The sequence below is a fragment of the Hyperolius riggenbachi genome, chromosome 2 (genome assembly GCF_040937935.1).
Source record: "Hyperolius riggenbachi isolate aHypRig1 chromosome 2, aHypRig1.pri, whole genome shotgun sequence".
Lineage (NCBI taxonomy): Eukaryota > Metazoa > Chordata > Amphibia > Anura > Hyperoliidae > Hyperolius > Hyperolius riggenbachi.
Window position 1 is genome coordinate 526,000,080 of NC_090647.1, and position 15,853 is coordinate 526,015,932.

At 43.3% G+C, this 15,853-nt stretch overlaps 1 protein-coding gene across 6 annotated transcripts in view; it reads right to left on the reverse strand.

Moving 5' to 3' along the window:
- Nucleotides 1-15,853, reverse strand: part of GRIK1 (glutamate ionotropic receptor kainate type subunit 1) — a 599,538-nt gene that overhangs the window by 370,903 nt on the left and 212,782 nt on the right. For all 6 annotated transcript variants that reach the window (XM_068270607.1, XM_068270605.1, XM_068270609.1 and 3 more), the window contains exons 2-3: nt 9,544-9,711; nt 2,757-3,014 (exon numbers count right to left, since the gene is read on the reverse strand). In XM_068270607.1, coding sequence (XP_068126708.1) covers nt 2,757-3,014; nt 9,544-9,711 — 426 coding nt within the window. The remainder of the gene's footprint in view (nt 1-2,756; nt 3,015-9,543; nt 9,712-15,853) is intronic.

Here is a 15,853-nt window from a genome sequence, read left to right on the forward strand (position 1 = left end):
TGTGTAATACAATGTAACTATGGAAAGATGGATATAATTTTAAAGCTCTCTTTCTCCTCTTTCTGACGACCCCTAAATCGTCACCCTACGCCGTTTAGTTTTCTCTATTTTCGCGATCGAAATCGCGGCCGCAGAAATTTCAATCGCGAAAATAGCGAAAACTAAAAGGCCTAGGGCGGCGATTTATATATCATTGGAAAGAGGAGAAAGAGAGCTTTCAAATGATATGCATCTTCCCATAGTTTCTGCACTGCTCGGAGTCCCTTTAAACTGTAACATCGCCCACTTGAGCCATAGGGAAACATGGACATTACTGGGCACATTAGTTGTCCACTCAGCTATAACTGACAGCAACTGATATATAACTGACAGCAACTGATATATAACTGACAGCAACTGATAAATTTCAGTTCCGACAAAATGTTGTCAGAACTGGAAGGGATCACTGTAAGAAGAAAATGGTGAGCTTCTGAGAGGAACTGATGGCAAGGTAACTATGTAATGTTCATTTGAAGTTACCTCGTGTGTTTATTTTAAATAATTTTACTCAGTACAGGTTCCCTTTAAGGGGGGATCTGGCCATAAACAAGGGGGCTCTGGCTATACACAAGGGGGGATTTTGCTACCCCCACAAAATATAAGACCTCCCCGGAAAAAAGCCCTAGCACGTCTTTTGAAGGAAAAATGAATATAAGACAGTGTGTTATTTTTGTGTAAACACGGTAACACCTGTGCGATGGTGATCCAGGAGGAGGAAAATCCAGGTGAACAGGCAGAGCCTAGCGGTGGATACCAGACACACAACAGTAAATATTCAAAGATAAAATGGGCGTTTTATCTTCCGTTTAACAAGCATTCTCCTACTCTTCAAGTGGTGTGCGAGGAATGCTCCAGATATCGCAAAAGAAATGTTCCACGTTAAATGTTCCACCTCTTTCTTTTTCAATTGTCTGAGCTGCAAATACAAAATTATTCTTTAATCGAGGGCAATGCTATAGAACGTCGTGCCCAGGAAAAAAAAATAAGAACGCGACTCTGACACTTCAACACTTCATCAGCGGCTCCGAGAGCACTTTGTACCATGCGCACATAACATTATGGAAATGGCGAGCCTTGATAAACCATCTTCAACTTTAACAAGATGTCAATCAATAAACTCAATACAGCACATCTCTCATCCCATTTCTAGCTTAGCTCAGAGCAGGCAGATGTAAGAGGCTTTTAACCTGTATGAGGGACATCAATTAAACAGGAGAGGAGACTGAGGGTAGATGGAGATGTTAGGCTGCCACGGTTCATGATGATAAATAAAGGAAGTCTGGATAATAACTATGAAAGAGGACTGAAAAAAATGTGCAACGAAGAAGGAGATGAAAGACGGAGGACATCGTGTTCTAAAGATGATCAGCTACTGAGTACAGGCTGCTGTGCTGCTCATAGACAAAATGTGGTCTTATGGACGCCCCTAATAGTGGACTAAGCAATAGAGTGTACTTGATTTACAATTAAAAAATGTTTGTCAGCTGTCAGCACTTGTCCTACAACAGGTTGAAGAGCACTACACATGTGTTCAGGTCCTTGCTGATCCCCCACCTCCCCTTAATATTAGCAAACAGAGAGGGGTGTAGCTACCTATCTCACAGACGTGTAGGAGTGGATTGACTGTTACGCAGTTATCTAGGTAGGTAACCAAAAGTGACACTAAGGGCCATTTTACACTTAATCAGTTATTCTCAGTTATAACCGAAAGAAAACTGATTTTCAAAGTAATGCCCATGTTTTCCTATGGCACCTTTCACACTTAAAGAGGAACTCCAGCCTAAACAAACATACTGTCATTAAGTTACATTAGTTAAGTTAACAGTTCCAACTGTCCTGGGTGCTGAGCACCTCTCCCAGTTGCTAGGCAACATGAATAACAACATAGGAAATCCCATCATGCTCTGCACAGCATCAGGGGGAAAAAAGCCCGGGCTTTTTTACTATGATGGGTGGAGCTTAGCTAAAAATGATGCTTTGGTAAGAAAAACAAAGTTCTGATGCTGTGAAACTGCTAAAGAAACACCAAGCCTTTTCAGTTCTGCTGAGTAGATTTTTAGTCCGGAGGTTCACTTTAACACATTTTAACTGAAATCTTTTTCACAATGCACTGCTATGGAAAAAACGCATACCAACGCGTACTACTAATGTACACTAACGCACACTAACGCACACCAACTGATTAAGTGTAAACGAGGCTTAAAGGTATTGGCCAAATATACATTAATCTCTGGTGCCAACCCGTCACTCAAGCACAATATATTGCTGCCTAGATCATTCTACTGAAACTGAGATGTGTGAAACATTAAGGGTGCATATATTTACAGTGACACAAACTTCAATATATTTCACCCTGAAGGGCTTCATCAGGAAGTGAGAACAGTGTACAATGCATAAATAATAACAACATTTACAGCACCTGCTAGGAATTTTGATGGGGGGGGGGGGGATACTGTAAATATTATTGTTTATGCATTGCACACTATTCTCACTTCCTGACAAAGCCCTTTGGGCTAGTAATTCATGCACCAGCTGTTGCTGACATCCAAATTATTTTTTTCTTTTACTAATTTGTGCTGAGGAAGCATAAAGAGCTGGATGGGCAGTGCAAGTAATTTTCCCTATCAGGTTCCCCAGCCCAACCATACTGCAGCAAGTTTGCCAAACACTTAATACAGAGAGCTTCGACCTATCCTGACATGACACTGGACAAGTACCTGTGCTGTCTTCATATACCACGGTCACCGTCTTCCAGCTGTAGTGTAAGACCAGGTCCAGCACAGCTCGGCTGATGGCAGCATAATCCGGATGGAGGTTAATGAAAAATGTGTCTTTGTTATCCACTGATGGGTGTTTCCACCGGGTTTGGATATGTGGAACTTCCAGAGCGTTGCAGATAGACTGGACTGCGCTGACGGAAGAGCTGTGCGACGGTCCAAACAGTGCCGCCACGCCAAGGGCCAACTGGTCACATGCTAAGAAGCAGAAAGAGGAGGAGAAGCATTATTAATGATATCAATAGAACTATATAAAATATGCTTCTATATTTACTTGCTTCTTGAAAATAGTTATAAGCTGCTATAACTGGACAGCCACTTCTTTCTACTTAGCAATCTGGGCACATTTTGGCAAGACTGGTTTCCATTTTCATTAGGTGATTTTCTTGCTGGCTGGTGGCTTCAAGTGTATCCAGGAATTTGAGGGGCATATGGGTGAGCCATCATTTGGCTCGCCCTGCGCCCAGCTCACCGGTGGTGTACTAACTAATACATATGCACATGTGTACTCTAAAGGTGCCCATACGCCAGGCGACTTGGCAGCCAATCCACCATCCGCTTTGTTTATTATAATCGGGATTGGATGAAAATCGGTACCGCTAAATGCATGCCTGACCAACAATGTGACCAATTTTGGGCCAAAATTGGTCGCATTAATCAATCGGACATGCTGAAGATGTAAGGCTGACTTGCTTGATCGGGTGCACAGCTGTAACAGTGAGTGATATCGGGATGAACCACGAACGTAACAAAACCCCCGATGCTGCCTGCCCTAATGTAAAATGCCCCTTCCCCAGTACACGTTATACATTACCTGTCCGTGGCCTCCGCTTGCTCTGGGCTCCCTCTGCTGTCCATACACATGCGCCACATGTAGCGTGGACGCATGTGTGACGTCTGATATCACACACGCGCCTTTACTAGGTATCCACATGGGGCACGTGTAAGAAGCAAGGAGTGCGCTCAGAGCCAGCAGAGGACTGGTGGCAGCCAAAGACAGGTAATGACAAGTCAAGACAAGACAAATAACATTCATATCGTGCTTTTCTCCTGGCGGACTCAAAACGCCAGAGCTGCAGCCACTAGGACGCGCTCTATAGGCAGTAGCAGTGTTAGGGAGACTTGCCTAAGGTCTCCTGCTGAATAGGTGCTGGCTTACTGAACAGGCAGAGCTGAGATTTGAACCCCTGGTCTCCTGTGTCAGAGGCAGAGCCCTTAACCATTACACCATCCAGCCACTAATGTATAGTGCACTGGGCATGGGGGGTGGCACACGACATTAGGGAGGACAGCGTCAGGTCAGGTGTGTCGTCACAAGGCCAATTTCTGATCAATTTCAGTATGAAATTGATCAGTAATCGGGCTGTGGTGAATGGGCAGCTAACAGATCTCTCTCTAATCAGAATCGATTAGAGAGAGATTTGTCTGTTGGTCAAATCTGCCCATCATCTGTAGATGTATGGCTACATCAACAGTGTTTAGATTACCTAGGTAACAGGAATCACACGAATTGCACAACTCTCACTAAGTAGATGGTCTTAGTAAAGGTAAAAGTGCGTCCCCGCACATCGTAACTTTACCAATCTTTAGCCATGATATGGCCGAAAGTTGCCAAATAGAATTTTTGTTTCTTTTAGAAGGTAAATCATTACAGTAAACAAGTATGATGAGCATGTCCTGCATTCTGCTTCCCAAATCCTCATTTAGTTGTTTTGAAACTAATTTTTACCACACAACTATAAATGTCCCTGAGTGTTGCCCTTTGCTTGAGAGATCTGTGGCTCATCATAATGTGCTCAGCGCATCTCCATTCTGTCTCTGCAATAAAGCCTATTACTAGTGTTTTAATGAGCAATAAATAATAACTGACCAAACATGAGGACTTCCAATTAGCCACCACCGTATGCTAGCTAATCAGGAGTCCTTGTACATAGTCAAATCACTGGTGATACAGGAGGTAAAAGTTACCTTTTATATAGAGCATACAAACTTTTAAACATTAAGTGAAGAGAAAAAGCGCAAATATCCAGAGTGTTTCGCTGCTCTGAGCAGCTTTATCAGGTTAATCGAAGTGTCAGAGTCTGTAGACTGCAGGAGCTGGGAGTGCCTATATAAAGTATATGACACTCTTATTACCTGATGAAGCTGCCCAAGCAGCAAAATGCATTGTACACAGTGCTGAATACAGTTATATTTTGAAATATCACCGAGTCCTTGTTTTTTATCTATAACCGGGTTTCTCAACCTGGGGTCTTGACACCTGTCAGGGGGTCCCTCAGATGAAATGGCAGATCCTGTAGATGCAGTGTCTGGCACGGCTGCGGGACTCTCAGTGGAAGTACGGCAAAAAGGCTATGGGAAAATGTCATCTGAAGCCCAGCACTGAAATCTATTTGTGTCTCCAGTTCTGGGCCCCGGCCGCCATTTTCCTGCAGCCCTGCTCTGCCTCTCAGCATACTATAGCACAGGAGATTTGCAGCCAGAGCTGCAGCAATGGAGGTCAGATAGGCTAGCAGCATTGGTGGACGGGGAAAATTCACCTGCCAGGTGAGTTTATGTGCCATCACTGACTCCAGGGATATTAGGAGGCACTAACTTTGGCTAACATATTTTATGGGGTAAACACTGTCCAATGTGTTTTTTAAGGGGAGAAATACATAATTATTTATATTTCGGGGAACAATGGCTGCCTAACTATGTGTCTTTTTGTGAGAGAAATGCTACCAATCATGTGTTTTTTTAGTGGGGGGAGGGGGGGGGGGGCACTGCAGCATTATGTGTATTTGGGGGGAAATCGCTGCCTAATTATGAGAGTTGTGTGGGAAAATGCTGCTACATTATGTGTATTTTGTGGGGAAATGCTGCCTAACTATGTGTATTTTTGGGGAAGTGCACCTCATTTTGTGTATTTTGGGGGAGACTGCACATGGGTTTTTTGGGGGGGGGAAATGTTACCACATTATGTGTATTTTTCATGGAAACGTTGCCTCATTTTGTGTATTTTGGGGGAAATGCTGCCTGTCTGCTTCACTTTTTTTGAAACTGGTGCTAATTATGTGTATTTTGTGGGCAAACACTGTCACATTATGTATATTTTGGAGGAAACAGCCTCAACCGTGTATTTTGGGAGAAACGCTGCCACATTTTGTGTATTTTGGGAGAAACTCTGCCAAATTACATGAATTTGGAGGGAAATGCTGCCAATTATAGGTATTTCTGGGATACCTCTGTCTAATTATGTTTTGGCTTATGAAAAACATAGGAGGTACATACTGTAGGCTTGGGGATGAGCTGCAAAGGAGCACATGCGCTGAAAAGATTGAGAACCACACTGATCTAATTCATCCATATCGGGCACATCTTACCATTGTTAGCGTAACCTTTTATATATAGCACTGGATTGGATTGTTCATACAATGTATGAATGCTGCTTAAAGCTTTGGAAATGTTCAGAGCAGAATGTAAAAAGCGTATTAAAATGTAACAATGATAAAATACATTTTGTAAAATAAGCTCAAAGTTTTCCCCTTATCAATAATGCAATAATATTGCTGAATATGACAGTGAAGCATATTCCATGGTTTATATGCAGCAAGCATCAGACTGTATAGAAGCCCTAATTCAGTACACCAACCACTTCCTGCTCTGATACTACTGCTGCCCGCTCCTCTCTCTGCTCCCGCTAAATGCTCCAACTCCACTTTCATATTCGTTCCCAGCTACTAACTACTCTGCTATTGACAACGTCCTGCTCCTCTCTGCTCTCACTAAATACACTAACTTCACAGTTATAGGTCTTCCTAGGCGCTTCCTGCTTTGATACTACTGCAGCTCTGCTCCACTTTGCTCCCGCTAAACACTAACTCCACTTTCATACATCTTTCCAGCCACTTTCTGCTCTGCTGCTGATACTGCGCCGCTCCACTCTGCTCCTGGCGCTAAACACTAAAACTCCTTTATATGTCTTCCCAGCTACTTCCTGCTTTGATACTACTGCTGCCCTGCTCCATATTGCTCCCGCTAAACACTTTCGCTCTACTTACATATGTCTTCCAAGCCACTCCATGCTCTGCTACCAATGCCGCCCTACTCTGCTCCTGCTTAATACACTTCTTCTCCACCTTCATACGTCTTTCCAACCACATCCTGCTCTGTTATTGATTCTGCTATGCTCCACTCTGCTCTGGGTGCTAAACACCCCAACTTCACCTTCATATGTCTTCCTAGCCACTTTATGTTATGCTACTGCTGGTACCCTGCTCCACTCTGCTCCTGCTAAACACTCACACTTCACTTCATATGTCTTCCCACTGCCACTTCCCACTCTGCTACTGCCCCCCTACCCTCCCTCCACTGTGTTCTTGCTAGCAACTTTCTGCTCTGCTATTGACACAGCCCTGCTCCACTCTGTTCCAGCTAAACACTTCAGTTCCATCTACGTATGTCTTCATAGCCACGTCCTAGTCTGCTCTGCTAAATGCACCAACTACAACTTTGTTTGCTTTCTGAGCTATTTCTTGCTCTGCTGCTGCAGCAGAAGAAGAGTGGAGTGATGAACCCGGAGAAAAGCAGGACAATAACTGGTGTCTCTAACAGTGTTTGTGTGGAGGCATGCATGGAATCAATGGAAGATGTTGCAACGTTATACTCAATTTTACAAGCATAATCAATAATGTAATTCAAATGTAGTGTAGATGAGGAAGGTCTTCCAGGGACGTGGAGTCAGTACAAAAATCATTCGACTCCATCCCCGACTCTTCAGTTTATGAAACCACCAAATCCGACTCAAGGTACCCAAAATTGCTCCGACTGACTCTACAACCCTTGCAGGGCTATGAAGTGGGTACAAAAATCATTTGACTCCTCAGTTTATGAAACCACCGACTGACTCCAGATACCCAAAAATTGTTCCGACTCCTCAATCCTGGGTCTTTCAACACATTTATCAAATATATTTTATCATTGTGAGGTGCACTTCAAAAGAGTGATCCAAGTTAAAAAAAAAAGATCGCAGCCAACCTCGCCAGGTCAGGTTTTGGGTCGGCTTCTTCTGCGCTCCACCGCGCTGGTCACGTGGTCTCTCCAACGTCATCAGGACGGTACTGCGCAGGCTAAGAAGTCGACCCGGAGCCTGACCTGTCGCCTGCGCCAGCGGAAAAGACGGGGAGCCACCAGAGCTGCGGTGAGGGCACAGGGCAGCTGCGACGAGCTGGAGGAAGCCCCAGGTAAGTAGATCTTTTTTTTTTTTTTTACAGCTTGGATGTATCCTTCAACCACTTCAGCCCACAGGCCATTTTACCCTTACAAACAAGAGCTATTTTCACCTGTCAGCGCTCCTCTGATTTATTTGGCCATAACTTTATCACTGCTTCTCACACCAGAATGATCTAAATCTTGGGTTTTTTTTGCCACAAATTAGGCTTTTTTTGTGGGTGATACTTGTTTTCAGTAATTACTTTCTTTTCTCTGCATTTGGTAGAGGAAAACAAGAAAACAATGAGTATACTATTTCTCAAACGCCAGCAATGCTGCTATAAATAAAACCAACAAATAAATGTTGTTCCTAGTACAATGCATGGCAACTATACATTATTTGGAAGTAAAGGTGTATTTTTCGTTTAGGTTTTTTGTATTCGGCCAATAATTACTATCCCTTATTTACTAATAATAGTAATATACCCTCATGACATACATATTAAAAAAATCTGAGTCCCTAAAGCAACTATTTATGTGTATTTTTTTAAACAACTGTTCTTTCATTTGTTTTTTTTAACCAGTGTTTGTTTGGTAACTGGGGGTGGGGCTATGGAAGGGATTTGATTAATTAATTTTTAAATTAAAAATGTATGGCGACTGTGATTTTACTTTTTTGCCACTAAATGGCGCTACAAACATTATCCTGTGTTACCAGGAAATGTTAAATTTTTTTACACTTTTTTTGCTTCCGTTATTATGCATCATTCATTCAGGCACTGCAATTGTGTTCCCCTTCACCAATCTCGGCACTGCATGACCCGTGCACAAACAGTGGGAGCATGCATTTGTGTGCACACTCACCGCATGTATGCAGGATGTGCCATAGGTCCTGCTAGTGGCAACAGAGCTCAAACTGAACGCATTAAAACGTCCAGTTTGAGTGAACCGGTTAACACTTTGGAAAATTGGATTCTTAAAGTGAACCTAAAGCCACTAAAAAAAAATGAGATTAACTCACCTGGGGCTTCCTTCAGCCCCCTGCAGCCGATCGGTGCCCTCGCAGCTCCGGTCGGATGCTTCTGGACCCGCCTGGAGGCCGCAATAGCAGCATAGGGGGCGATATACAGGCTGGGAACGCGAACAATCACTCGCGTTCCCATGCCTGTCGACCGGTGACAGTCAAACCGGAAGTCGTCGCCGGCGGGTCCAGAAGCATCCGACCGGAGCTGCGAGGGCACCGATTGGCTGCAGGGGGCTGAGGGAAGCCCCAGGTGAGTTAATCTCATTTTTTTTTAGTGGCTTTAGGTTCACTTTAAGAAATATATTTCAGGAAATAGGCATATCTGCATGCACGGATGCCTACAGAATCATTATTAGACATCAAAATGTGAACCTGAACTGGCTGATTGATGACCCCTGCACCGTTCTAAGAAACATAGGTAAAAAGGGAGACAAGCTGAAGACTATGTTGACAAGCTGGTCTGATTCATCTGGATATCATAAAACTACTAAACTGTTCGGTTAGAATTACCTCTCCGGGAAGCTTCAAAGCTGTCAAACAGGTTGATTCTCTGGATGTCGTAGGTTAATGTGGTGTTGGGCATCAACGTTCGGTTTCGATTGATATTAGTGACCGCAAACTTGAAAGCTAGTTCCTCCATATTCACTGGCTCATTTTCCTGCGTCTCGAAAATGCCTCCTGTAGCCAAGAGAAAAATGAAAAACAGGTGTTATGGGTGCACTGAAGACAAGACACAGAACATTTATATCGTGAACACAGCTCTGGCGGACTCAAAACGCCAGAGCTGCAGCCTCTTAGGTACGCTCTATAGACAGCAGTAGTGTTAAGGAGTTTTGCTTCTCACTGAATAGGTGCAGGCTTACTGAACAGGAAGAGCCGTGATTTGAACCATAGTCTCCCTCAGAACCCTTAAAGTGTAACTGTAATGGATAAAATCAAAAATCAATTATTTATTTTTATCTGGTAAACAAGTAATAAGTATGCTAACCAGGCAATCCAAATGTTAAAATCACTATTACTTTTCAAGTAATAGTACATTTACATTGCAATGTAAATTAAGTTGCAGGGCATGCTGGGTTGTCTTTTTTTTGCTTCTTTACTTTGCTCTCAGACTTCTCTAATGCAGCCTGATTGGCTGAAGCCTCTTTCCCCCCTGTTTTCCCCTCCTGCACCTCTGTTCTACTCTGATTGGCCAATATTTCTCATGCTGAGACAATGCACTTTCTAGTGCAAAATAAGTGGGAGTTACTGAAGACTAGGAGCAGGGTGGGCAATGCATACACAATCAGGCAGAGGAGAGTAAAGGAGGAAATGACATCAGGATTGGCTTCGAGATAAACACAGTTAAAATAGAGAATCCTAAGAAGGATTTTTTTCTTTTTTTACTATAGAAAAGTCACTAAAATCAAAACGTGAACAGTGCAATGCATCTGTTATGTAAGTAGAGCAAGTATTTATTTAAGAAAGAAAACAAGCTCCCAAATACTTAACCCTTTAATAAAAGGAATGTTAGCCAAGTCGGGAAAAAGATCAAGAAATTATTGAATCAACAAATTAGTTCTGTGAGCCAGGAAAAAAAAATAAAAAAAGTTAAAAGTAATTATTATTATTATTGATTTATAAAGCGCCAACATATCTATCTATCTATCTATCTATCTATCTATCTATCTATCTATCTATCTATCTATAGATCTCTCTCTCTCTCTCTCTCTCTCTGCCTATCTGTATATATATATAGCCCTATTTTTAGAAAATGTAAAAACAAGATCAGCATAATTCTGCATTGGATGAAAAACTTACTGTTGAAAGGGATACATTCTGCCAAATGTGACAGCGGTGACTGGATTACTGTGATACAGCTGACCTACGCTATACAGTGCTACAGCCTTGACAAATGTAAAGATTGCCGACGCAGTCTAAAATCCCTCAAATTATGTCTCTCGCTGTCAACTGCTCTGCTATTTCTGTAGCTTCTGGCAGAACTGATGGACAATGCAGTTTGTTATACTGTGTTACACAGGGCCACACTCACTAAATATCAGTTGGTGTGCGTGGGTAGTGGAATTTTACTGTTACTGATGATGACTATGTAGCTCGCGTTGCGCAATCAGCCTAACCCTTGTTATGCCATGTAGTCGGGCATACAAAACAGCAAAACTGCTTTTACGCTACCTGTGCACAATACCGCACGAAAACAGACAACTCGCCTTATTTCTGCTCTGTGTTACTCATGAAAGAGAAAATGACCTGGGCTCTCTGTACTGCTGCAAACAGAGTACAGATTCTGTAGCTGAAGAAAACCTTACTCTATGCTTATGGAGAGTTTTGACATGCAAACATAATTTTACAAACACTGATTTACAACTTGGTTTCTGTGTCACTGATTCAGGATGACAGCCTTTTAAAGTGGACTTAAAAGTGAGAGGAATTATTATTATTATTATTATTTATTTATATAGCGCCAACATATTCCGCAGCGCTTTACAAAGCACAATAAGATGACAAGGGGAACATAGATACACTAACAAAATGTACAGCAGAGTTCCAAGCAGCACAAATATTGTTACAAGAACAGTAAACATTAGGAGGATGACCCTGCCCTTGCGAGCTTACAATCTAATGGGTTGTGGGGGACACACTAGGTAAGGGGGTGGAGGATGGTGGAGGATGGATGAGGCAGTGATTCTTCGCCTCTGATTACATTGTGACAGAGAAGTAAATAAGGGCTATAGAATGTTATAAGCTTGTCTGAAAAGGTGTGTTTTAAGAGTGCGTTTGAAGATGTCCAGGTTTGGAGCATGACGTACAGGCTGTGGAAGAGAGTTCCAGATAAGGGGTGATGCTCGTGTAAAGTCCTGGATGCGAGCATGAGAAGAGGTGATCAGCTTAGAGGCCAGGAGAATTTCTTGGGAGGTGCGAAGGTTGCGGGAGGGACGGTATCTAGAGATTAGTGAGGAGATGTATGGAGGAGACAACTCGTGGAGGGCTTTGTATGTTAGAGTCAGGAGTTTGAACTGGATCCTCTGGGTAATGAGTAACCAGTGGAGAGAACGGCACAGTGGGGCTGCATCGGAAGAGCGTGTGGAAAGGTGAATGAGGCGGGCCGCTGAATTTAGAAGGGATTGGAGAGGTGCTAGCCTGTTTTTTGGTAGGCCACAGAGCAGGGTGTTGCAGTAGTCTAGGCGGGAGATTATTAAGGCATGAACAAGCATTTTGGTGGCTTCTTGTGTAAGGAAGGGACGGATACGGAATATATTTTTGAGCTGGAAATAGCAGGTGGTGGTTAATGAGGCAATGTGAGGTTTAAAGGAGAGCTCTGAGTCAAGTATAACCCCCAAGCAGCGGGCCTTAGTGGTTGAGGTTATTGGGGTGTTGTCTACCGTTATGGTTGCAATTGGTGGGGGTGTAGATAGCGATGGTGGAAAAATCACAATTTCCGTTTTAGTCATTTTGAGTTTGAGGAAGTGGGAGGACATGAATGCAGAAACGGCACGTAGACAGTCGAAGACTCTGGATAGTAGTGAGGACAGGTCAGGAGCTGAGAGATAGATTTGGGTGTCATCCGCATAGAGGCGATACTGGAAGCCAAAAGGTTTAATTAGTTGTCCCAGGCCACGGGTGTAGATTGAGAAAAGAAGTGGCCCAAGAACAGAGCCTTGAGGTACACCAACAGACAGTGGGTGCGGAGAGGAATTGGTGTTAGAGAAGGAGACAGTGTAAGAGCGTCCAGAGAGATAAGAGGAGATCCAGGAATGTGCTTGTCCCTTGATTCCTAAAGATGTCAGTGTCTGCAGAAGCAGAGCATGATCAACCGTGTCAAAGGCAGAGGAAAGGTCAAGGAGTATTAGAATGGAGAACTGGCCTTTGGATTTAGCTACCAGTAGGTCATTAGCAACTTTCGTGAGGACAGTTTCAGTGGAATGGTGTGTGCGGAATCCAGATTGAAAGGGGTCAAGTAAGGAGTTGGTAGAGAGAAAGGCAGACAATTCTGAGTGGATGTGACGTTCCAGCAGTTTAGAAGCAAAGGGGAGGAGAGAGGCAGGACGGTAGTTGGATAGAGAAGTTGGATCAAGAGAGTGTTTTTTGATTAGTGGTGTGATTATAGCTTGTTTGAATAAGGAAGGAAAAGTGCCAGTGGAGATAGAAAGGTTGAATAGAGTTGTTAGAGCGGGATTAAAGGAGGAGGAAAGCTGGGGGATTAGATGAGAGGGAATAGGGTCCAGGGCACAGGTAGTGAGATGCGCTTTGGAGATTAGTGAGGAAAGACACTGTTCAGTTAGTGTGGTGAAAGATGTTAGAGTGGGAGAGTGGTCTTGTGGAGCGGGGGGGAGGCAGTTAGTGGTGGGCGAGGGTGCAGGCGGACAGAAGGAATTTATAGGTGACGGTTGAGCTGGTAAAAATGGTTGCGTGTTGAAGCTATTACGTATTGCATCAATCTTGCTTGTAAAGTATGATGCGAAGTCGTCGGCTGACAGATATGTGGTAGGGGGAGGAGGTGGGGGACGAAGTAGGGAGTTAAAGGTGTTGAACAATTGTTTTGGGTTGTGGGACTGTGAGGAAATGAGCGAGGAGAAATAAGACTGCTTAGCAGAGGTGAGGGCATCCCTGAGCTCCTGCATAGTTTGTTTATAGTGATTGTCCTCTACAGCAGTGCTTTTTCTCCAGCACCTTTCTGCCACCCTGGAGCGCCTTTTCAGCTGTTTGATTTGTTCAGTGAGCCAGGGCTGCCGGTTAGTTTGGCAGGGGCAGGTGGTGGTGAGTGGAACGGCTGAATTCATGGCAGAGGAGACTACACTAAATAAGTAACTGGATGCTGCCTCAGGGTCAGTGTAGGAAGACAGAGTACTTAGAGGTTGCAAGGCCTCAGTCAGGGAATTCACATTCAGGTTGCGGTAATTCCTGCGCGTGACTGTATGGTGTAGTGTTGGAAGAGGTGACGGTAGAGAAGAATTGATTGAGGAGGTAAGAAGGTTGTGGTCTGAGAGGGGAAACGGAGTGTTATGAAAGCTTGAAATTTCATCGACCAGGGAAGTCCAAGCATGCGTTCCACGGAGAACCGCCGCATGCTGTGATTCAAGGACTTTTAACCTGAATGTCTACTTTTAAAACTGGACTCTTTTTCTTCATTCTTCAAATGTACTGCTCAGCATAACTAAGTAAGCATTTTCTGATTTTATTCCTTTTTATTTTTAAGCTCTGTTTATATTTGTTAATTGGTGTAAATAACTGTATGTAATGCATTTTTGTTATTAAACGTTTTAAAAAATCTTTGAATTGTATGTGTGTGGTGAATCCGTTGGTATCCGAACGCTCCCTTCGCGAGTCAGTTCATCAAATTGCGAACGCGGGCTACCCTTCGTGATGAACAAATGACCGTGTGAGAGGATTTCTGACGCTGATCGATTTACCCCATCCGCAGACCAGCCTTGCGGTCTGTGACATTGGAATACGAAACCACCATCTTTATTCCCTTATAAACAATGCCAGTTTCCTGGTTGCCGTGCTGAGCTTTTGTTTTAACTCTTTGAGTCGCACACCTACAATAAGCATGCAGGCAGTGAAGTCACACAGCACCTGATCTGCATGCTCATTCTGGGTCAGTGACTTATATTAGAAGCAGAACATCAGCACAGATGTCAGGCAATAGAGATGTCGCGAACATAGAATCTTCTGTTCGCAAACGACGAATGCGAACTTATGAAAAATGTTTGCGAACAGGCGAATCTGGCAAACCGCCATAGACTTCAATGGGCAGGTGAATTTTAAAACTTACAAAGACCATAAAATAACTAATAATCCTCGCTACAAGTAATAATTACTCTTAAACTGTCTCACTATAAGTACATGTAACTAAACTAGTTTCTTCATGGTGGAAATAACATACGGCCTACGCCGTACAACTGTTTCTATTTTCTGTTATGTTATTGTTCTTTTCTTTTTATGTTCTCTGCTTCCCCATTCATATAGCTGCCCCTCAGTACTATATGCTGCATCATTTTAACATAGGCAATGCACTGACGGAAGCCCTATGGGGCCATCTGGTTCCGCCAGTTAATAGCTAATGCTGTATGCCTTGCTGTCTACTCTACCCATAGGGTTAAGTAAATGGCAGTTAAGAGGTAAACTGGGTACCAAGGATGTTACCCTTGTTATAATAGATGATGTATATAAAACTTGCTCTGTATAGGATATAATTTCTCATAATGTTTATCAATAAAAATTTCTTTGATGGAAAAAAAAAAACTTACAAAGACTGTTTCTGGCCACAAAAGTGATGGAAAAGTTGATTCAAGGGGTTTAACTCCTGGACTGTGGCATGCCAGAGGGGGATTCATGGCAAAAGTTCCACCAAAAATTTTGGAGATGATGCAAAGTCGGGTTTTAATCCCTAAAGGGCAGAATTCACCTTATGCACAGCTCTGGGTGTCAGTGGGCTGTGGAGTGTCTCACACAGAGAAACGCAATAGTACTAAACAGTGAAATAATAATGCAAGCTACGTGGTCAAAGTTTAGCCCAATGATAATGTATAGGGGGTGAATCGAACACGCCAAATGTTCATTACTTGCCGTGAATGCGAACAGCCGATGTTCGCAGAATACTGCTCGCCGGCAAACTGTTCAGGCCATCTATATCAGGCAACAGGCATTGTTTATTACAGAATAAAGATGGCAGCTTCCCTATTCCTCCCACTTCAGGTTCTCTTAAAAGAACTTCCGAGGTGAAAATGTCAATCTTTATTTACTTTCGGGCTTCATAAAGCCCCTAGAAGTCTTTTGTGTTCCTCGCTGCAGCTCTGGTGCTCCCCGGTGTCCAGCTGGC